The sequence below is a fragment of the Anomaloglossus baeobatrachus genome, chromosome 1 (assembly GCF_048569485.1).
Source record: "Anomaloglossus baeobatrachus isolate aAnoBae1 chromosome 1, aAnoBae1.hap1, whole genome shotgun sequence".
In the NCBI taxonomy this organism is placed as follows: domain Eukaryota; kingdom Metazoa; phylum Chordata; class Amphibia; order Anura; family Aromobatidae; genus Anomaloglossus; species Anomaloglossus baeobatrachus.
Window position 1 is genome coordinate 24,371,748 of NC_134353.1, and position 21,908 is coordinate 24,393,655.

At 47.1% G+C, this 21,908-nt stretch overlaps 1 protein-coding gene across 1 annotated transcript in view; it reads right to left on the bottom strand.

Moving 5' to 3' along the window:
* Positions 1-21,908, bottom strand: part of ATP6V1B1 (ATPase H+ transporting V1 subunit B1) — a 143,625-nt gene that overhangs the window by 7,153 nt on the left and 114,564 nt on the right. Inside the window, exons 4-10 of the mRNA XM_075332515.1 lie at positions 19,878-19,971; positions 2,279-2,356; positions 2,069-2,208; positions 1,765-1,866; positions 1,580-1,677; positions 1,363-1,486; positions 634-784 (exon numbers count right to left, since the gene is read on the bottom strand). Coding sequence (XP_075188630.1) covers positions 634-784; positions 1,363-1,486; positions 1,580-1,677; positions 1,765-1,866; positions 2,069-2,208; positions 2,279-2,356; positions 19,878-19,971 — 787 coding nt within the window. The remainder of the gene's footprint in view (positions 1-633; positions 785-1,362; positions 1,487-1,579; positions 1,678-1,764; positions 1,867-2,068; positions 2,209-2,278; positions 2,357-19,877; positions 19,972-21,908) is intronic.

Below are 21,908 nucleotides of genomic sequence, written 5' to 3' on the forward strand. Positions count from 1 at the left end.
ACATCACACAGGTCATTCTCAGGGGGAAGTGACATCACACAGGTCATTCTCAGGGGGAAGTGACATCACACAGGTCATTCTCAGGGGGAAGTGACATCACACAGGTCATTCTCAGGGGGAAGTGACATCACACAGGTCATTCTCAGGGGAAGTGACATCACACAGGTCATTCTCAGGGGAAGTGACATCACACAGGTCATTCTCAGGGGGAAGTGACATCACACAGGTCATTCTCAGGGGGAAGTGACATCACACAGGTCATTCTCAGGGGGAAGTGACATCACACAGGTCATTCTCAGGGGGAAGTGACATCACAGGTCATTCTCAGGGGAAGTGACATCACGTAAGGTCTTCCATGTCCTATAGACCTAAGGTTATCAGTGGGTGCTCTGTGTCCCTCAGACTTCAGGATACTTTGATGTATTTTGGGCTTAGTAATAAAGAGAACTCTGTGATTGAGGCTCCTGGGATTCTTTACATCTTCACAAAATGTTATCAATGTGAGAGGAAGGACTTGAGCCAAGAGCTAGAAGAAGACTGGGCCATCACCAGACTCAACAGTCCCAGGCATGAACATCTCCAAGCTGAGAGCCCTTCTTTGGTTATAGGTCTTGGCACACCGTGGGTACCCACCATCATTAGGCATCGTTAGGATGGGTATCTGAGTGATAGATCCGGTCCTGCCTTCCACCCGGCCAGCTCGTTCATAGATAGTGGCCAAGTCAGTATACATATAGCCGGGAAAGCCTCGTCGGCCAGGGACCTCCTCTCGAGCTGCTGAGACCTAAGAGAAGAGGCAATTAACAATGGTTGGATAGACAGACTGGAATTGTTCTTCATGGATGATTCCCACATGGGGTCAAGCTTGGTTTGGGCCCCATTGGTTCCCTTGTTCTTGAAGTTCTAGTCCACAATTCTGAAATTTGTGATGTCACCTTGTCTGACAGTGATATCACAGTATTCGAGAAGATCACTCATTGGACCTACTGAGTAGGGAAAGGCTTCAGACCTAATAACTTAGGGGGCGACCGGGGGGCTCTCAGCAGCCATTACACCACCTAATGTCTATCTGGCCATCAAGAATGAAAATGAAGGCATCATCTGGATGTTCGAGAACCACATGGTTACACAACCTTCATTTGGTCGAGGACTCTACTCTGTTACAATGTGGAGTCACAAGAGGCCAGCAATTTCCATCACAACCACCGGGTGGCCCCATACACACAAGTGAAGCAAAAACATCTCCTGACTGAGTATCATGAAATCTGGATTTCTGGTTTTGTTTTTTTGGAGATGGTCACTTCTCCGGATAGGTCATGAGGAAAGGTCACGTGTGAGTGAGTAGGTATCTAAGCTTAGTACCTCACGTAGAGCCTCAGCGTAGGAGCTCATGTCCGTGAGGATGACCAGCACATGCTTCTCACACTGGTAGGCCAGGTACTCCGCTTCTGTCAGGGCCAGGCGGGGGGTGATGATCCTCTCAATGCTGTGGAGCAATAATATCACCGGACGGATTCAGGAAAGCGACCACCACAGGGACGAATATATCAATACGAGTCCTCTCGGGTTGAGAACTTACGTTGGATCATTGGCTAAATTTAAGAACAGACACACATTGTCCATGGATCCGTTTTCCTCAAAGTCGGACTTGAAGAACCGGGCTGTCTCCATGTTCACCTACAGAGGGCGACAATTTAGATAGATTGGTCCATTACGGCTCAAACATTTCAGGAGGGGAGGAGACGCCTTTATTGGATGACTTACACCCATCGCTGCAAACACAATGGCAAAATTATCATCGTGGTAATCCATGACGTCCTTCGATTTCTTCACCAGCCCTGCCTGCCTGCAAATCTGTGCAGCAATCTGTGGGGGGAAGAGAAGAGAAACCTCCCGTAAGAGAAGGATCTGTGCTCGATTGTTCTAGATCAGATTTCTAAAAATCAGACCCGCAGTTACATTAGGACCCTAGATGACTCTCAGGATGAGAATTGGACTCTAGTGTAAGGCCCCACTAACATTTGGGCCTACCCAGCTCCCTTTCCCCCAGGTTTTCTGAGCCTCGCACCTCGTTGTGTGGTAGACCAGCGGCAGAGAAGATGGGGATCTTCTGGCCTCGAGCGATGCTGTTCATGACGTCGATGGGGGAGATTCCAGTTTGGATCATCTCCTCGGGGTAGGTTCTCCCATGGGGGTTGATTGGCTGTCCTGGAAAGAGAGAACCGCACATTATTCCTGTGTGAGACGCTTAGTGGGAATGTGGACCTGTTCTTCTCACCATTGATATCTAAAAAGTCTTCAGCCATCACCGTCGGACCATTATCTATAGGTTTCCCCGAGCCGTTAAAGACGCGTCCTGTAAGAAACAAGGGAACGGCAAGAGTTGGAATATGGCAACATCTACTGTATATATATATATATATATATATATATACACACCTCACTGGCGGACACAGACAGGAGAGGCCTCTGTGCAAGAACAATGCAAGAGCCCTCTGCAGTCCAATAGTGCTTCATAGTGCACAATTCCACCTGCTCCAGAGGTAGAAATGGCCCCCAACCTCTTGGACCCCTGTGCAGCTGCTAAGGTTGCACTAATAATCAATCAATCCTTCCTTCCTTTCTTTCCCTTCTCCATCTTCTCTGTATCCCTTGCCTCAGGTGCACATGGTCACCTTCCTTCCATCCTTTCCCTCCTCTCCTTCCTTCCCTCCTTTCCTTCTCTTTCCCTCATCCATCTTCTCTGTATCCCTCGCCTCAGGTGCACTCTGTCACTTTTTTCCTTTCTTTTGCTCTCTCCCATCCCTCCTATCTCTTTCCCTCTTTCCCTCATCCATCTTCTCTGTATCCCTCGCCTCAGGTGCACTCTGTCACTTTTTTCCTTTCTTTTGCTCTCTCCCATCCCTCCTATCTCTTTCCCTCTTTCTCTCGCCCATCTTCTCTGTATCCCTTTCCTCAGGTGCACTTGGTCACCTTCCTTCCCTCCTTTCCTTCCTTCCCTCCCTCCTTTCCCTCCTCCTTCCCTTCTTTCCTTCTCCTTCCTTCTTTCCCTCGTCCATCTTCTCTGTATCCCTCGCCTCAGGTGTGCTCGGTCAATTTCTTTCCCTCCTCCTTCCCTTCTTTCCCTCATCCATCTTCTCTGTATCCCTTGCCTCAGGTGCTCTTAGTCACCTTCCTTTCTTCCTTTCATCCTTCCCTCCTTTCCTTCCTTCCCATCTTTCCTTCTCTTTCCCTCGTCCATCTTCTCTATCCCCCGCCTCAGGTGCGCTCGGTCACTTTCTTTCCTTTCTTTCGCTCTCTCCTATCCCTCCTATCTCCTTCCTTCCCTTCTTTCCCTCGTCCATCTTCTCTCTATCCCTCGCCTCAGGTACACTCGGTCACTTTCTTTCTTTCCCACCTCCTTCCCATCTTTCCTTCTTTCCCTCGTCCATCTTCTCTGTATCCCCCGCCTCAGGTGCGCTCGGTAACTTTCTATCCATTTTTTTGCTCTCTTCTATCCCTCCTATCTCTTTCCCTCGTCCGTCTTCCCTGTATCCCCCGCCTCAGGTGCGCTCGTTCATGTTTCTTCCGTCTTTCTGTCTCTCTTTCCTTCTTTCCCTCGTCCATCTTCTCTGTATCCCCCGCCTCAGGTGCGCTCGGTCACTTTTTTTTCCCTTTCTTTTGCTCTCTTCTATCCCTCCTATCTCCTTCCCTCGTCCGTCTTCCCTGTATCCCCCGCCTCAGGTGCGCTCGGTCATGTTTCTTCCGTCTTTCTCTCTCTCGCTCTTTCCTTCTCTTTCCCTCGTCCGTCTTCCCTGTATCCCCCGCCTCAGGTGCGCTCGGTCATGTTTCTTCCGTCTTTCTCTCTCTCTCTTTCCCTCGTCCGTCTTCCCTGTATCCCCCGCCTCAGGTGCGCTCGGTCATGTTCCTTCCGTCTTTTTCTCTCTCTCCCTTTCCGTCTCTTTCCCTCGTCCATCTTCCCTGTATCCCCCGCCTCAGGTGCGCTCGGTCATGTTCCTTCCGTCTTTCTGTCTCTCTTTCCCTCGTCCATCTTCTCTGTATCCCCCACCTCAGGTGCGCTCGGTCATGTTCCTTCCGTCTTTCTGTCTCTCTCCCTTTCCTTCTCTTTCCCTCGTCCATCTTCTCTGTATCCCCCGCCTCAGGTGCACTCGGTCATGTTCCTTCCGTCTTTCTGTCTCTCTCCCTTTCCGTCTCTTTCCCTCGTCCATCTTCCCTGTATCCCCCGCCTCAGGTGCGCTCGGTCATGTTCCTTCCGTCTTTCTGTCTCTCTTTCCCTCGTCCGTCTTCCCTGTATCCCCCGCCTCAGGTGCGCTCGTTCATGTTTCTTCCGTCTTTCTGTCTCTCTTTCCTTCTTTCCCTCGTCCATCTTCTCTGTATCCCCCGCCTCAGGTGCGCTCGGTCACTTTTTTTTCCCTTTCTTTTGCTCTCTTCTATCCCTCCTATCTCCTTCCCTCGTCCGTCTTCCCTGTATCCCCCGCCTCAGGTGCGCTCGGTCATGTTTCTTCCGTCTTTCTCTCTCTCGCTCTTTCCTTCTCTTTCCTTCGTCCGTCTTCCCTGTATCCCCCGCCTCAGGTGCGCTCGGTCATGTTCCTTCCGTCTTTTTCTCTCTCTCCCTTTCCGTCTCTTTCCCTCGTCCATCTTCCCTGTATCCCCCGCCTCAGGTGCGCTCGGTCATGTTCCTTCCGTCTTTCTGTCTCTCTTTCCCTCGTCCATCTTCTCTGTATCCCCCACCTCAGGTGCACTCGGTCATGTTCCTTCCGTCTTTCTGTCTCTCTCCCTTTCCTTCTCTTTCCCTCGTCCATCTTCTCTGTATCCCCCACCTCAGGTGCACTCGGTCATGTTCCTTCCGTCTTTCTGTCTCTCTCCCTTTCCTTCTCTTTCCCTCGTCCATCTTCTCTGTATCCCCCACCTCAGGTGCACTCGGTCATGTTCCTTCCGTCTTTCTGTCTCTCTCCCTTTCCTTCTCTTTCCCTCGTCCATCTTCTCTGTATCCCCCGCCTCAGGTGCGCTCGGTCATGTTTCTTCCGTCTTTCTCTCTCTCGCTCTTTCCTTCTCTTTCCTTCGTCCGTCTTCCCTGTATCCCCCGCCTCAGGTGCGCTCGGTCATGTTCCTTCCGTCTTTTTCTCTCTCTCCCTTTCCGTCTCTTTCCCTCGTCCATCTTCCCTGTATCCCCCGCCTCAGGTGCGCTCGGTCATGTTCCTTCCGTCTTTCTGTCTCTCTTTCCCTCGTCCATCTTCTCTGTATCCCCCACCTCAGGTGCACTCGGTCATGTTCCTTCCGTCTTTTTGTCTCTCTTTCCCTCGTCCGTCTTCCCTGTATCCCCCGCCTCAGGTGCGCTCGTTCATGTTTCTTCCGTCTTTCTGTCTCTCTTTCCTTCTTTCCCTCGTCCATCTTCTCTGTATCCCCCGCCTCAGGTGCGCTCGGTCACTTTTTTTTCCCTTTCTTTTGCTCTCTTCTATCCCTCCTATCTCCTTCCCTCGTCCGTCTTCCCTGTATCCCCCGCCTCAGGTGCGCTCGGTCATGTTTCTTCCGTCTTTCTCTCTCTCGCTCTTTCCTTCTCTTTCCCTCGTCCGTCTTCCCTGTATCCCCCGCCTCAGGTGCACTCGGTCATGTTTCTTCCGTCTTTCTGTCTCTCTTTCCTTCTTTCCCTCGTCCATCTTCTCTGTATCCCCCGCCTCAGGTGCGCTCGGTCACTTTTTTTTCCCTTTCTTTTGCTCTCTTCTATCCCCCCTATCTCCTTCCCTCGTCCGTCTTCCCTGTATCCCCCGCCTCAGGTGCGCTCGGTCATGTTTCTTCCGTCTTTCTCTCTCTCGCTCTTTCCTTCTCTTTCCCTCGTCCGTCTTCCCTGTATCCCCCGCCTCAGGTGCGCTCGGTCATGTTCCTTCCGTCTTTCTGTCTCTCTTTCCCTCGTCCGTCTTCCCTGTATCCCCCGCCTCAGGTGCGCTCGTTCATGTTTCTTCCGTCTTTCTGTCTCTCTTTCCTTCTTTCCCTCGTCCATCTTCTCTGTATCCCCCGCCTCAGGTGCGCTCGGTCACTTTTTTTTCCCTTTCTTTTGCTCTCTTCTATCCCTCCTATCTCCTTCCCTCGTCCGTCTTCCCTGTATCCCCCGCCTCAGGTGCGCTCGGTCATGTTCCTTCCGTCTTTTTCTCTCTCTCCCTTTCCGTCTCTTTCCCTCGTCCATCTTCCCTGTATCCCCCGCCTCAGGTGCGCTCGGTCATGTTCCTTCCGTCTTTCTGTCTCTCTTTCCCTCGTCCATCTTCTCTGTATCCCCCACCTCAGGTGCACTCGGTCATGTTCCTTCCGTCTTTCTGTCTCTCTCCCTTTCCTTCTCTTTCCCTCGTCCATCTTCTCTGTATCCCCCACCTCAGGTGCACTCGGTCATGTTCCTTCCGTCTTTCTGTCTCTCTCCCTTTCCTTCTCTTTCCCTTGTCCATCTTCTCTGTATCCCCCACCTCAGGTGCACTCGGTCATGTTCCTTCCGTCTTTCTGTCTCTCTCCCTTTCCTTCTCTTTCCCTCGTCCATCTTCTCTGTATCCCCCGCCTCAGGTGCGCTCGGTCATGTTTCTTCCGTCTTTCTCTCTCTCGCTCTTTCCTTCTCTTTCCTTCGTCCGTCTTCCCTGTATCCCCCGCCTCAGGTGCGCTCGGTCATGTTCCTTCCGTCTTTTTCTCTCTCTCCCTTTCCGTCTCTTTCCCTCGTCCATCTTCCCTGTATCCCCCACCTCAGGTGCACTCGGTCATGTTCCTTCCGTCTTTCTGTCTCTCTTTCCCTCGTCCGTCTTCCCTGTATCCCCCGCCTCAGGTGCGCTCGTTCATGTTTCTTCCGTCTTTCTGTCTCTCTTTCCTTCTTTCCCTCGTCCATCTTCTCTGTATCCCCCGCCTCAGGTGCGCTCGGTCACTTTTTTTTCCCTTTCTTTTGCTCTCTTCTATCCCTCCTATCTCCTTCCCTCGTCCGTCTTCCCTGTATCCCCCGCCTCAGGTGCGCTCGGTCATGTTTCTTCCGTCTTTCTCTCTCTCGCTCTTTCCTTCTCTTTCCTTCGTCCGTCTTCCCTGTATCCCCCGCCTCAGGTGCGCTCGGTCATGTTCCTTCCGTCTTTTTCTCTCTCTCCCTTTCCGTCTCTTTCCCTCGTCCATCTTCCCTGTATCCCCCGCCTCAGGTGCGCTCGGTCATGTTCCTTCCGTCTTTCTGTCTCTCTTTCCCTCGTCCATCTTCTCTGTATCCCCCACCTCAGGTGCACTCGGTCATGTTCCTTCCGTCTTTCTGTCTCTCTCCCTTTCCTTCTCTTTCCCTCGTCCATCTTCTCTGTATCCCCCACCTCAGGTGCACTCGGTCATGTTCCTTCCGTCTTTCTGTCTCTCTCCCTTTCCTTCTCTTTCCCTCGTCCATCTTCTCTGTATCCCCCACCTCAGGTGCACTCGGTCATGTTCCTTCCGTCTTTCTGTCTCTCTCCCTTTCCTTCTCTTTCCCTCGTCCGTCTTCCCTGTATCCCCCGCCTCAGGTGCGCTCGGTCATGTTCCTTCCGTCTTTTTCTCTCTCTCCCTTTCCGTCTCTTTCCCTCGTCCATCTTCCCTGTATCCCCCGCCTCAGGTGTGCTCGGTCATGTTCCTTCCGTCTTTCTGTCTCTCTTTCCCTCGTCCATCTTCTCTGTATCCCCCACCTCAGGTGCACTCGGTCATGTTCCTTCCGTCTTTCTGTCTCTCTTTCCCTCGTCCGTCTTCCCTGTATCCCCCGCCTCAGGTGCGCTCGTTCATGTTTCTTCCGTCTTTCTGTCTCTCTTTCCTTCTTTCCCTCGTCCATCTTCTCTGTATCCCCCGCCTCAGGTGCGCTCGGTCACTTTTTTTTCCCTTTCTTTTGCTCTCTTCTATCCCTCCTATCTCCTTCCCTCGTCCGTCTTCCCTGTATCCCCCGCCTCAGGTGCGCTCGGTCATGTTTCTTCCGTCTTTCTCTCTCTCGCTCTTTCCTTCTCTTTCCTTCGTCCGTCTTCCCTGTATCCCCCGCCTCAGGTGCGCTCGGTCATGTTCCTTCCGTCTTTTTCTCTCTCTCCCTTTCCGTCTCTTTCCCTCGTCCATCTTCCCTGTATCCCCCGCCTCAGGTGCGCTCGGTCATGTTCCTTCCGTCTTTCTGTCTCTCTTTCCCTCGTCCATCTTCTCTGTATCCCCCACCTCAGGTGCACTCGGTCATGTTCCTTCCGTCTTTCTGTCTCTCTCCCTTTCCTTCTCTTTCCCTCATCCATCTTCTCTGTATCCCCCACCTCAGGTGCACTCGGTCATGTTCCTTCCGTCTTTCTGTCTCTCTCCCTTTCCTTCTCTTTCCCTCGTCCATCTTCTCTGTATCCCCCACCTCAGGTGCACTCGGTCATGTTCCTTCCGTCTTTCTGTCTCTCTCCCTTTCCTTCTCTTTCCCTCGTCCATCTTCTCTGTATCCCCCGCCTCAGGTGCGCTCGGTCATGTTTCTTCCGTCTTTCTCTCTCTCGCTCTTTCCTTCTCTTTCCTTCGTCCGTCTTCCCTGTATCCCCCGCCTCAGGTGCGCTCGGTCATGTTCCTTCCGTCTTTTTCTCTCTCTCCCTTTCCGTCTCTTTCCCTCGTCCATCTTCCCTGTATCCCCCGCCTCAGGTGCGCTCGGTCATGTTCCTTCCGTCTTTCTGTCTCTCTTTCCCTCGTCCATCTTCTCTGTATCCCCCGCCTCAGGTGCGCTCGGTCATGTTTCTTCCGTCTTTCTCTCTCTCGCTCTTTCCTTCTCTTTCCCTCGTCCGTCTTCCCTGTATCCCCCACCTCAGGTGCACTCGGTCATGTTCCTTCCGTCTTTCTGTCTCTCTTTCCCTCGTCCGTCTTCCCTGTATCCCCCGCCTCAGGTGCGCTCGTTCATGTTTCTTCCGTCTTTCTGTCTCTCTTTCCTTCTTTCCCTCGTCCATCTTCTCTGTATCCCCCGCCTCAGGTGCGCTCGGTCACTTTTTTTTCCCTTTCTTTTGCTCTCTTCTATCCCTCCTATCTCCTTCCCTCGTCCGTCTTCCCTGTATCCCCCGCCTCAGGTGCGCTCGGTCATGTTTCTTCCGTCTTTCTCTCTCTCGCTCTTTCCTTCTCTTTCCCTCGTCCGTCTTCCCTGTATCCCCCGCCTCAGGTGCGCTCGGTCATGTTCCTTCCGTCTTTCTGTCTCTCTTTCCCTCGTCCGTCTTCCCTGTATCCCCCGCCTCAGGTGCGCTCGTTCATGTTTCTTCCGTCTTTCTGTCTCTCTTTCCTTCTTTCCCTCGTCCATCTTCTCTGTATCCCCCGCCTCAGGTGCGCTCGGTCACTTTTTTTTCCCTTTCTTTTGCTCTCTTCTATCCCTCCTATCTCCTTCCCTCGTCCGTCTTCCCTGTATCCCCCGCCTCAGGTGCGCTCGGTCATGTTTCTTCCGTCTTTCTCTCTCTCGCTCTTTCCTTCTCTTTCCCTCGTCCGTCTTCCCTGTATCCCCCACCTCAGGTGCGCTCGGTCATGTTCCTTCCGTCTTTCTGTCTCTCTTTCCCTCGTCCGTCTTCCCTGTATCCCCCGCCTCAGGTGCGCTCGTTCATGTTTCTTCCGTCTTTCTGTCTCTCTTTCCTTCTTTCCCTCGTCCATCTTCTCTGTATCCCCCGCCTCAGGTGCGCTCGGTCACTTTTTTTTCCCTTTCTTTTGCTCTCTTCTATCCCTCCTATCTCCTTCCCTCGTCCGTCTTCCCTGTATCCCCCGCCTCAGGTGCGCTCGGTCATGTTTCTTCCGTCTTTCTCTCTCTCGCTCTTTCCTTCTCTTTCCCTCGTCCGTCTTCCCTGTATCCCCCGCCTCAGGTGCGCTCGGTCATGTTCCTTCCGTCTTTCTGTCTCTCTTTCCCTCGTCCGTCTTCCCTGTATCCCCCGCCTCAGGTGCGCTCGTTCATGTTTCTTCCGTCTTTCTGTCTCTCTTTCCTTCTTTCCCTCGTCCATCTTCTCTGTATCCCCCGCCTCAGGTGCGCTCGGTCACTTTTTTTTCCCTTTCTTTTGCTCTCTTCTATCCCTCCTATCTCCTTCCCTCGTCCGTCTTCCCTGTATCCCCCGCCTCAGGTGCGCTCGGTCATGTTTCTTCCGTCTTTCTCTCTCTCGCTCTTTCCTTCTCTTTCCTTCGTCCGTCTTCCCTGTATCCCCCGCCTCAGGTGCGCTCGTTCATGTTCCTTCCGTCTTTTTCTCTCTTTCCCTTTCCGTCTCTTTCCCTCGTCCATCTTCCCTGTATCCCCCGCCTCAGGTGCGCTCGGTCATGTTCCTTCCGTCTTTCTGTCTCTCTTTCCCTCGTCCATCTTCTCTGTATCCCCCACCTCAGGTGCACTCGGTCATGTTCCTTCCGTCTTTCTGTCTCTCTCCCTTTCCTTCTCTTTCCCTCGTCCATCTTCTCTGTATCCCCCACCTCAGGTGCGCTCGGTCATGTTCCTTCCGTCTTTCTGTCTCTCTCCCTTTCCTTCTCTTTCCCTCGTCCATCTTCTCTGTATCCCCCACCTCAGGTGCACTCGGTCATGTTCCTTCCGTCTTTCTGTCTCTCTCCCTTTCCTTCTCTTTCCCTCGTCCATCTTCTCTGTATCCCCCGCCTCAGGTGCGCTCGGTCATGTTCCTTCCGTCTTTTTCTCTCTCTCCCTTTCCGTCTCTTTCCCTCGTCCATCTTCCCTGTATCCCCCGCCTCAGGTGCACTCGGTCATGTTCCTTCCGTCTTTCTGTCTCTCTTTCCCTCGTCCGTCTTCCCTGTATCCCCCGCCTCAGGTGCGCTCGTTCATGTTTCTTCCGTCTTTCTGTCTCTCTTTCCTTCTTTCCCTCGTCCATCTTCTCTGTATCCCCCGCCTCAGGTGCGCTCGGTCACTTTTTTTTCCCTTTCTTTTGCTCTCTTCTATCCCTCCTATCTCCTTCCCTCGTCCGTCTTCCCTGTATCCCCCGCCTCAGGTGCGCTCGGTCATGTTTCTTCCGTCTTTCTCTCTCTCGCTCTTTCCTTCTCTTTCCTTCGTCCGTCTTCCCTGTATCCCCCGCCTCAGGTGCGCTCGGTCATGTTCCTTCCGTCTTTTTCTCTCTCTCCCTTTCCGTCTCTTTCCCTCGTCCATCTTCCCTGTATCCCCCGCCTCAGGTGCGCTCGGTCATGTTCCTTCCGTCTTTCTGTCTCTCTTTCCCTCGTCCATCTTCTCTGTATCCCCCACCTCAGGTGCACTCGGTCATGTTCCTTCCGTCTTTCTGTCTCTCTCCCTTTCCTTCTCTTTCCCTCGTCCATCTTCTCTGTATCCCCCACCTCAGGTGCACTCGGTCATGTTCCTTCCGTCTTTCTGTCTCTCTCCCTTTCCTTCTCTTTCCCTCGTCCATCTTCTCTGTATCCCCCACCTCAGGTGCACTCGGTCATGTTCCTTCCGTCTTTCTGTCTCTCTCCCTTTCCTTCTCTTTCCCTCGTCCATCTTCTCTGTATCCCCCGCCTCAGGTGCGCTCGGTCATGTTTCTTCCGTCTTTCTCTCTCTCGCTCTTTCCTTCTCTTTCCTTCGTCCGTCTTCCCTGTATCCCCCGCCTCAGGTGCGCTCGGTCATGTTCCTTCCGTCTTTTTCTCTCTCTCCCTTTCCGTCTCTTTCCCTCGTCCATCTTCCCTGTATCCCCCGCCTCAGGTGCGCTCGGTCATGTTCCTTCCGTCTTTCTGTCTCTCTTTCCCTCGTCCATCTTCTCTGTATCCCCCACCTCAGGTGCACTCGGTCATGTTCCTTCCGTCTTTCTGTCTCTCTTTCCCTCGTCCGTCTTCCCTGTATCCCCCGCCTCAGGTGCGCTCGTTCATGTTTCTTCCGTCTTTCTGTCTCTCTTTCCTTCTTTCCCTCGTCCATCTTCTCTGTATCCCCCGCCTCAGGTGCGCTCGGTCACTTTTTTTTCCCTTTCTTTTGCTCTCTTCTATCCCTCCTATCTCCTTCCCTCGTCCGTCTTCCCTGTATCCCCCGCCTCAGGTGCGCTCGGTCATGTTTCTTCCGTCTTTCTCTCTCTCGCTCTTTCCTTCTCTTTCCCTCGTCCGTCTTCCCTGTATCCCCCGCCTCAGGTGCGCTCGGTCATGTTCCTTCCGTCTTTCTGTCTCTCTTTCCCTCGTCCGTCTTCCCTGTATCCCCCGCCTCAGGTGCGCTCGTTCATGTTTCTTCCGTCTTTCTGTCTCTCTTTCCTTCTTTCCCTCGTCCATCTTCTCTGTATCCCCCGCCTCAGGTGCGCTCGGTCACTTTTTTTTCCCTTTCTTTTGCTCTCTTCTATCCCTCCTATCTCCTTCCCTCGTCCGTCTTCCCTGTATCCCCCGCCTCAGGTGCGCTCGGTCATGTTTCTTCCGTCTTTCTCTCTCTCGCTCTTTCCTTCTCTTTCCTTCGTCCGTCTTCCCTGTATCCCCCGCCTCAGGTGCGCTCGGTCATGTTCCTTCCGTCTTTTTCTCTCTCTCCCTTTCCGTCTCTTTCCCTCGTCCATCTTCCCTGTATCCCCCGCCTCAGGTGCGCTCGGTCATGTTCCTTCCGTCTTTCTGTCTCTCTTTCCCTCGTCCATCTTCTCTGTATCCCCCACCTCAGGTGCACTCGGTCATGTTCCTTCCGTCTTTCTGTCTCTCTCCCTTTCCTTCTCTTTCCCTCGTCCATCTTCTCTGTATCCCCCACCTCAGGTGCACTCGGTCATGTTCCTTCCGTCTTTCTGTCTCTCTCCCTTTCCTTCTCTTTCCCTCGTCCATCTTCTCTGTATCCCCCACCTCAGGTGCACTCGGTCATGTTCCTTCCGTCTTTCTGTCTCTCTCCCTTTCCTTCTCTTTCCCTCGTCCATCTTCTCTGTATCCCCCACCTCAGGTGCACTCGGTCATGTTCCTTCCGTCTTTCTCTCTCTCCCTTTCCTTCTCTTTCCCTCGTCCATCTTCTCTGTATCCCCCACCTCAGGTGCACTCGGTCATGTTCCTTCCGTCTTTCTGTCTCTCTCCCTTTCCTTCTCTTTCCCTCGTCCATCTTCTCTGTATCCCCCACCTCAGGTGCACTCGGTCATGTTCCTTCCGTCTTTCTCTCTCTCCCTTTCCTTCTCTTTCCCTCGTCCATCTTCTCTATATCCCCCACCTCAGGTGCGCTCGGTCATGTTCCTTCCGTCTTTCTCTCTCTCTCTTTCCTTCTCTTTCCCTCGTCCATCTTCTCTGTATCCCCCGCCTCAGGTGCACTCGGTCATGTTCCTTCCGTCTTTCTGTCTCTCTTTCCCTCGTCCGTCTTCCCTGTATCCCCCACCTCAGGTGCAGTCGGTCACGTTTCTTCTGTCTTTCTCTCTCTCTCTTTCCTTCTCTTTCCCTCGTCCATCTTCTCTGTATCCCCCGCCTCAGGTGCGCTCGGTCATGTTTCTTATGTCTTTCTCTCTCTCTCTTTCCCTCGTCCATCTTCCCTGTATCCCCCACCTCAGGTGCAGTCGGTCACGTTTCTTCTGTCTTTCTCTCTCTCGCTTTCCTTCTCTTTCCCTCGTCCATCTTCTCTGTATCCCCCGCCTCAGGTGCAGTCGGTCACGTTTCTTCCGTCTTTCTGTCTCTCTTTCCCTCGTCCGTCTTCCCTGTATCCCCCGCCTCAGGTGCAGTCGGTCACGTTTCTTCTGTCTTTCTCTCTCTCTCTTTGCTTCTCTTTCCCTCGTCCATCTTCTCTGTATCCCCCACCTCAGGTCACGTGCAGCTCCTTGTGTCCTTTCCCTTGGTGACATGTAGGCCACGTGCGGGGGTCCGGCTACCTGTGCCGGCTCTGTGCTCTGATGTCAGGGCCCATTTCCAGGCTCTCGGGGACCATCCTGCTGCTCCTCCTGTCACTGCACATTCACCTCCTGCCAGGATCCCGGCTCAGTGACCATGAAAGGTCAGTAACCTTCTCCGCCACCTCAGCGCCTCTTACTTCGTGTCACTTGTGCCCCTGACGCACAGACAGAGATGTGAGACATCACGTTACAGGGCTGCAGGTGAGAGGAGCGGAGGCTTCGGGGCGGCCTCCAGACGGCTCTAATATTGGACCCATCTGAAATAGAGACTCGCTGCACTACAAGGGCTGTGATTAACCTCCGCAGGGTCCATATCTGACAGCAGCCACCGAGGCGCAGGAATAAACGCGCTCATATCAATACCTCAAATTAAAATGTCATTTAAAGGCCCATTACGTCCATTTCTCTGGAGCAGCAGTGCCCTTTGTGACCAGCAGGTGGCGCTGTATGCACCTTAAAAATCTGTATTACCTCAAAAAGAAAAAGCGATTGGTGGGAAGTTGTGTCTGATCGGTGCTTATACAAAAAGCAGTAGTGACCCCCGGAACAGGGAAAGTGTCAGCAGAAGCCATAGAAATGTCTACTGGATACATCAATTCTGGGAACACAAGAAAGCGGGGGCTTGGTTTTCAGCTTTTCTAGACTCCATGAGTGAAAATCTGCCTGGGTAGAGCGGCCAGACATGTATCTAGCCAAACTGGTCATTAAATAGCGCCACCTGGTGGCGAGGAAAACACGAAAAATGGAATCTCAGTGACTCTGGATGCCTCCGACATTGTAGGGAATACATGAAGCCACAATAGAAGAGACACCGGGTGACGGAAATATCCCTTTAAGGGAAAATAGATGGTGACGTTTCTGCACGAGGAATCATCATAGGGTACAGGTGGGTGGAGGGCTGAAAAGCTAAAATCCTGCAATTTAAGGCAAAAGAAAAAGTTGTACAAACCCAGAAATGGAACAATAGAAAGCTCTAGATCGCGTCGCAAAAAACAAGTCCTCACATGACCATATGGAAAAAAAAATATGGGTCATAGAATATGGCGCGCAAAGCAAATTCGCATTAAAATAAAAAAAAAAAATTGGTAACAATATGATCACATGGATCCACAAGAAAAGTAATCCGGTGATTTAGATGGAAAAACAAAAGTGGTGGAATTTTTTTTTTCTTTTTCATCAATTTTATTATATATATATATATATATATATATATATATATATATATATATATATATATATATATGCATATACACACACACACATACATTTTATATATATATATATATATGTATATAATATATATATACACACATACACATTTTTTTTTATTTATTTTTACACATATATATATATATATATATATATATATATATATATATATATATATATATATATATATATATATATATATGTAAAAATAAAGAAAAAAAAATTTGTGTGTGTATATATATATATATATATATATATATATATAGTGATTATTCAACATGTAAACTCTATAAAAAAACTCTTCTCTAAAAATTAAAAAAAAATTTTTTACGTCAATATAAAAACAAAAAAATTATGTCTCACGGGAAAAAGAAAAACTAAAATGGAAATTTTTAATCAAACAGAGACAAAATAATTCCACTTTCAGAGTTTTTTTTTTTTTATATTTTCTCCTAATAAGAAATATACCCGAAGTGTTAAAATAAAAAAATAAAATCCAAATGAAGAAAAACCTATGTATAAATCCAAAATAATAATAATAATAATAATAATAATAATAATAATAATAAAAATATACAAATAAATCTATAAAGCTAAAAAAAAAAAAATTACATAAAAAAAAATAAAGGCAAATTCAAAAGAATCTGGGTGTTTGGAATTTTTTTGTGTTAAAATGACAAGAGTGAAGAAAAAATATATTCATAAACTGAAAAAAAATAGATTAAAAGCAAATCTACAAAGCTAAAAATAAATTAATAATAGTAATTCTAAAGAAATTGTGTTATTGGAATGTTTGTTAAAATAATAAAAATGAAGAAAAAAACATTCAATAATTAAAAAAAATAAGAAAAAAATAAGTCTAAAAGTGTAAATAAAAATTCCAAAGAAATTGTTTTTGAACATTGTGTTAAAATAATAAAAATGAAGAAAAAACAAAAAAGTAAAATAAAAAAATAAATAAATCTAAAAGGTTAAAAACAAATTCCAAAGAAATTGAGTTTTTGTTTTTGAACATTGTGTTAAAATAATAAAATGAAGGAAAAAAATAAATAAATAAATCTAAAAGGTTAAAAAAAATTCTAAAGAAATTGAGTTTTTGGAAATTTTTGGTGTAAAAATAATAAATATACAGTTCAAATATAGAAATATATATTCATAAATTCAAAGTAAGGGAAAAAAAACCCTTGTTTAAAATAAATCTACAAAGCTAAAATAAATAAATTACAAGTTCAAAAGAGTTTTTGGATTATCATTTTTTTTTTTTTTTTAAATACCAAAAAAATTCAAATAAAGAAAAACACATTCATAAATCTAAAAAAATAAGAAAAAATAGATTAAAAATAAATCTACAAAGCTAAAAAAAATACAAATTCAAAACAAATTGAGTTTTTGGATTTTTTTTTGTTTTAAGATAAAAACATAAAGTTCAAATAAAGAAAAACATTCATAAATAGAAATAAATCAGCTAAAAGTAAATCTACAAAGCTAAATATAAATAAAATAAAACAATAAATTATAAATTCAAAAGAAATTGAGTTTTGGGGGTTTTTTGTGTGTTAAAATCACAAAAATAATGTTCAAATGAAAAAAAAAACATTCAAAAATCGAAAAAAAAAAAAGAGGAAAAAAGTTAAAAGTAAAAAAATAAATCAACAAAGCTTAAAAAAAAGTCACAATTGCAAAAGAAATTGAGTTTTTGGATTTTTTTTTTATTGCTGGACAAAGTGAAAGAACCCAGAGGTCAGAAATGGATTGAGGCTATAGATTGATTCTGGGACAGGAGGGGTTAACAGTCCGGGTTGGGCACCAGTTACACCAGCATTTTCCAGCCTCGTCCCCCCTTCCTGCCCTGGGTCCATCTGGGAATACAGCGTGTCATTGAGCGGCGCTCTGAATGGCCGGACGGCCTCGCCAGGGACCTTCGCTGTTGGTTTTCATCCAGACTCAGGAAAAAAAATATAAAAAAGGAGAGAAAAATCCGGCGCTCATTAAGCTTGTAGGTCTCGAAATCTCCGACCTAATTAACAACCTCCCACCGGCCCGTAATTCACTTTATCTGAAGGCGCTATTAGCGCCGGACAAAGGGCTCTATAAATGGGAAATGAATGACGGATTTCTTTATTTATTACAATGTTTTCGGCAAATGTTGTGAAACTAATTAAGTTTTTTTGTTACTTTTTTTGGAGTGGGGGGGAGCAATGGTTGATTTCGGGTGGGGGGTGGTCGAGTCGCTATATTGTCACCATTCTTCACGATGCCGGTGTTCAGTGACCGCTGCAGAGCTCATTCAATGGAGAAGAATCAGTGTCATCCCTACCACAGAGAGGCTCGGGGGGGCCAACGGGAGGGGGCTCAGCACCGGACCACTCCTCACCTAAGACCTAATACTGAAGCCAGGACTGAGGGGGAGGACTATTCCTGGTCAGCCAACGTCTGGTCTACCGGCTACACCTGGATGGTAAGTGCAGGGACTGAGTGCTGGACAAATTGTCCAAGTGCCCCTTTTGGCACCACAAGAAGAAACGTCCCTTGTTTTCGGCCACCCCATGTGCCAAATTATAACTTTGAGGCTGGTGGTCAGAATCAGAAGTTGTAGATTTTGGGGACTTAGTCAAAGAGGTATGTGTGACAGTTGCCCCCATCCTACACCACCCAAAAACCCAAGGGGACCAGTAAAAGTAAAAAGAACCACCACACAATATTCGAGAAGAAAAGACTGGAGATTGAAGCTAGGGACTAATGGATGAATGGAGATGAACATTTTTTGGTTAAAAAAAAAAAAAAAAGCTGCTCATCTTATAAAATGATGGGCCAAGAGGAAAGGTAAAGAAGACCAAATCTGAAAATCCGGTCACATATGATGAGGATAGAGAATCCAATTCTTGATAACCTCAATCCAGAAGCTCAGCTAAGAAGAAATGTGGACCACCATTACAGGCCGTGTCCATAAGAAACGCCTCATCTTCTGAGGAACTTCATGTGGCCATATATTACTTGGTTGCCCAGTAGACTCTGTGGAAGTCCCTACAGGAATAGCAGGATTGTGGAGAGTCTCAGGAACCAAGCCACCAGCGATTAGCTCAGTGTCCTGTGGTCTTGTTTGAAAAAGGAGGTTCATCGTAGGCAGCCAAAAATGTTTAGAAAAAGATCTCATAAAAGATTTTCCTGAGCCTTGTTTAGGCACGGAACAGCTGGAGTCCTCATCTGATCACAGACCATCGTAGACCATCACCACTTTATGCCCAACGTTAATGACCCTCTGCACATTCATGGCCTTCTCTGCTGTAACCTCTGGGTAGTCCTATATAGACACATACAGCATAAACATCTCCACACAGAGTATAATTTCTTTTTGTTTTTCAAAGGGGGTCGTCTTGCTCCACTCATATAGAGATATGTGTAACCATGAAAAGGCAAAGCAGGACACATCTCTGGATCCCATCCAGAAAAGGGGGGACTGAATAGTCACATATGGTTCTTGTCTCTACCCTTCATAACCTCAAAGTCTGTTCAGGGTATGTGAGCCATCATGTCACATGGAGATTTGCACAAACTTCATTGACTGTCATGGTGGCGTTGGCACTGTTCAGATTGCTGTTCAGTTTGGGATCAACATAGGCAGACTCGAGTATCAACATGCTGTGTGCTGATTCATAGGCAGGCTAGCAAGAGTTAATCTCTGGTCTGGTTTGGTGATGTGTTGTGGGGAGGTCAATCATATCTGCTCCCCTACTATTTATGCAGGTTGTAACCTTCCACCCATGCCAGCTATAGTTTATTCTTAGTTTATTCTATATTGGTCTTTGAGGTGTGGTGTCCCCGACTTACTGGTGACAGTTATGCCTATTGTTTGAAGCGGTTGTGGAGATTACCCCTGTTTTGTTGCTTCCTTCGAGCTCTTGATTTTGCTCCTGTATCTTTTTCCTGTCTTTATCTTTGTGTTTGTGTGTGTGGTGTGACAGAGGATTTTTTTTTTGTTTCCTTGTCTGTCTTTATCTGTGGGTTTCATCACACTGCTATCCTGTCCCTCCCTGAGAAGGAGGGGGAGGGGGAGTCAGATCAGTACTGGTCAGGAGCAGGACCAGGATGGAGACTCAGGCCTCTCCACCATCAGAAATATCCCCGAGATTAGGAATAGCATAGGGTCCCCTAGCTTGAGGGCCAGCTTAGAAGCCCCAGTTCCCTGCTATCTTATAGTTATCGTGACAATCATATGGTTATTGACCAAAATTGTACTTCATAACCTCAAAGTCTGGTCAGGGTATGTGGACCTCCATATGGTGGTTGATTAAAATTGTCCTTCATAACTTGAAAGTCTGGTCACGATATGTGGACCCTCATATGGTGGTTGACCAAAATTGTCCTTCATAACCTCAAAATCTGGTCAGGGCATGTGGACCATTATATGGTGGTGTACTGAAATTGTCCTTCCTAGCCGCAAAGTCTGGTCAGGGCATGTGGACCAACGTATAGTGGTTTACCAAAATTGTCCTTCCTAGCCTCAAAGTCTGGTCAGGGCATGTGGACCACCGTATAGTGGTTTACCAAAATTGTCCTTCCTAGCCTCAAAGTCTGGTCAGGGCATGTGGACCATGATATGGTGGTTGACCAAAATTATGGACACTGTGGATGACTTAGCAACGTTCTACCAGAATAGCAGAGAATTATGGAAAGTCTCAGAGACCAAATCACCAGCGATGAGATCACAGTCAAATAATTTTCATCAAATAGAGGGTTGTCCTCAGTAGACAAACACTTTAAGAGAAAAGTAACCATGGAAGTTTGGCCGCACACTGAGAGCCTCGATTGGGCACCGGACAGTCTGATGATGGACTACCATACACTGTCACATCCATCACCTCATGAAGAACGTGTGCGACCATCCACACGGACGTGTCGTGGACTTTACCTGCACTGACATCATTGTATTAACCCCGTCCAACGTACCCAGCATGTCTTCGGAAACAGGTGTCCTTAGGATGTCCCCTGTGAATTCGCAAGTGGTTTTCTTGGCATCTATCCCAGATGTGCCTTCAAACACCTGCAGAGACCCGGGGCAAGAACCCAATTACTGGCAATTAGTGAGGATTAAAGCAGACACCACAGGAGAAAGTCAGATCCAAGTGAAAGCCGGGGATAATGTGTAGGGATTTGGGCAAGGAGGGGGACCTCTCTGCTTTCTCATTCACATCGGACCTCTAAGCCGCCAGGGAAGCTTTTAAGGTGATGGGGGGGAAGAGGTGATGTGAGTGCTGGTTGTGAAGGGGTTAACAGCCAGATTAATGACTTTTACATTTTCATTATGTGTCCAGGGTGCTGGATTTATATTTTTATGTTACTGCCGGTCACATTTATCATCGACAGTAATCAGAAAGCGAGGAACCGCGATCTGGAGAATAAGGAGGCTCCGGAAAATGTCAGCATAAACCGGAGCAGAGGTCCAGGCCCAAAAATAACGAGCCCCTTTAAGAAAATGGGCGTGGCTTGTCAATTAGGGGAGTGGTTTCACTGATTTACATTACACATGTAGATTATGTACAAGGTGACCGGTCAGAAATATCTATATATCATGTCATGTGGGAAAGTGGACAGATTCATGATAGATAGATAGAAGGATAGCTAGATAGATAGATAGATAGATAGATAGAGGGATAGATAGATAGATAGATAGATAGATAGATAGAGGGATAGATAGATAGATAGATAGATAGAGGGATAGATAGATAGATAGATAATAGATAGATGGATGGATGGATGGATGGATAGATAGATAGATAGAGGGATAGATAGATAGATAGAAGGATAGATAGAGGGATAGATAGATAGATAGATAGATAGATAGATAGAGGGATAGATAGATAGATAGATAATAGATAGATGGATGGATGGATGGATAGATAGATAGATAGAGGGATAGATAGATAGATAGATAGAGGGATAGATAGATAGATAGATAGAGGGATAGATAGATAGATAGAGGGATAGATAGAGGGATAGATAGATAGATAGATAGATAATAGATGGATAGATAGATAGAGGGATAGATAGATAGATAGATAGATAGATAGAGGGATAGATAGATAGATAGATAGATAGATAGATAGATAGATAGATAGAGGGATAGATAATAGATAATAGATAGTCAATTAGGGGAGTGGTTTCACTGATTTACATTACACATGCAGATTATGTACAAGGTGACCGGTCAGAAATATCTATATATCATGTCATGTGGGAAAGTGGACAGATTCATGATAGATAGATAGAAGGATAGCTAGATAGATAGATAGATGGATAGATAGATAGATAATAGATAGATAGATAATAGATAGATAGATAGATAGATAGAGGGATAGATAGATAGATAATAGATAGATAGATAATAGATAGATAGATAGATAGATAGATAGATAGATAGATAGATAGATAGATAGAAGGATAGCTAGATAGATAGATAGATGGATAGATAGATAGATAGAAGGATAGATAGATAGATAATAGATAATAGATAGATAGATAGATAGATGGATAGATAATAGATAATAGATAGATAATAGATAGAGGGATAGATAATAGATAGATAGATAGAGGGATAGATAATAGATAGATAGATAAATAGAGAGATAGATAGATAATAGATAGATAGATAATAGATAGATAGATAGATAGATAGATAATAGATAGATAGAGAGATATAGATAGAGATAGATAATAGATATGATAGAGGAATAGATAGATAGATAATAGATAGATAATAGATAGATAGATAGAGGGATAGATAGATAGATAGATAGATAGATAGAGGGATAGATGGATAGATAGATAGAGGGATAGATAGAAGGATAGATAGATAGATAGATGGAGGGATAGATAGAGGGATAGATAGATAGATAATAGATGGATAGATAGATAGATAGATAGAGGGATAGATAGATAGATAATAGATGAATAGATAGATAGATAGAGGGATAGATAGAT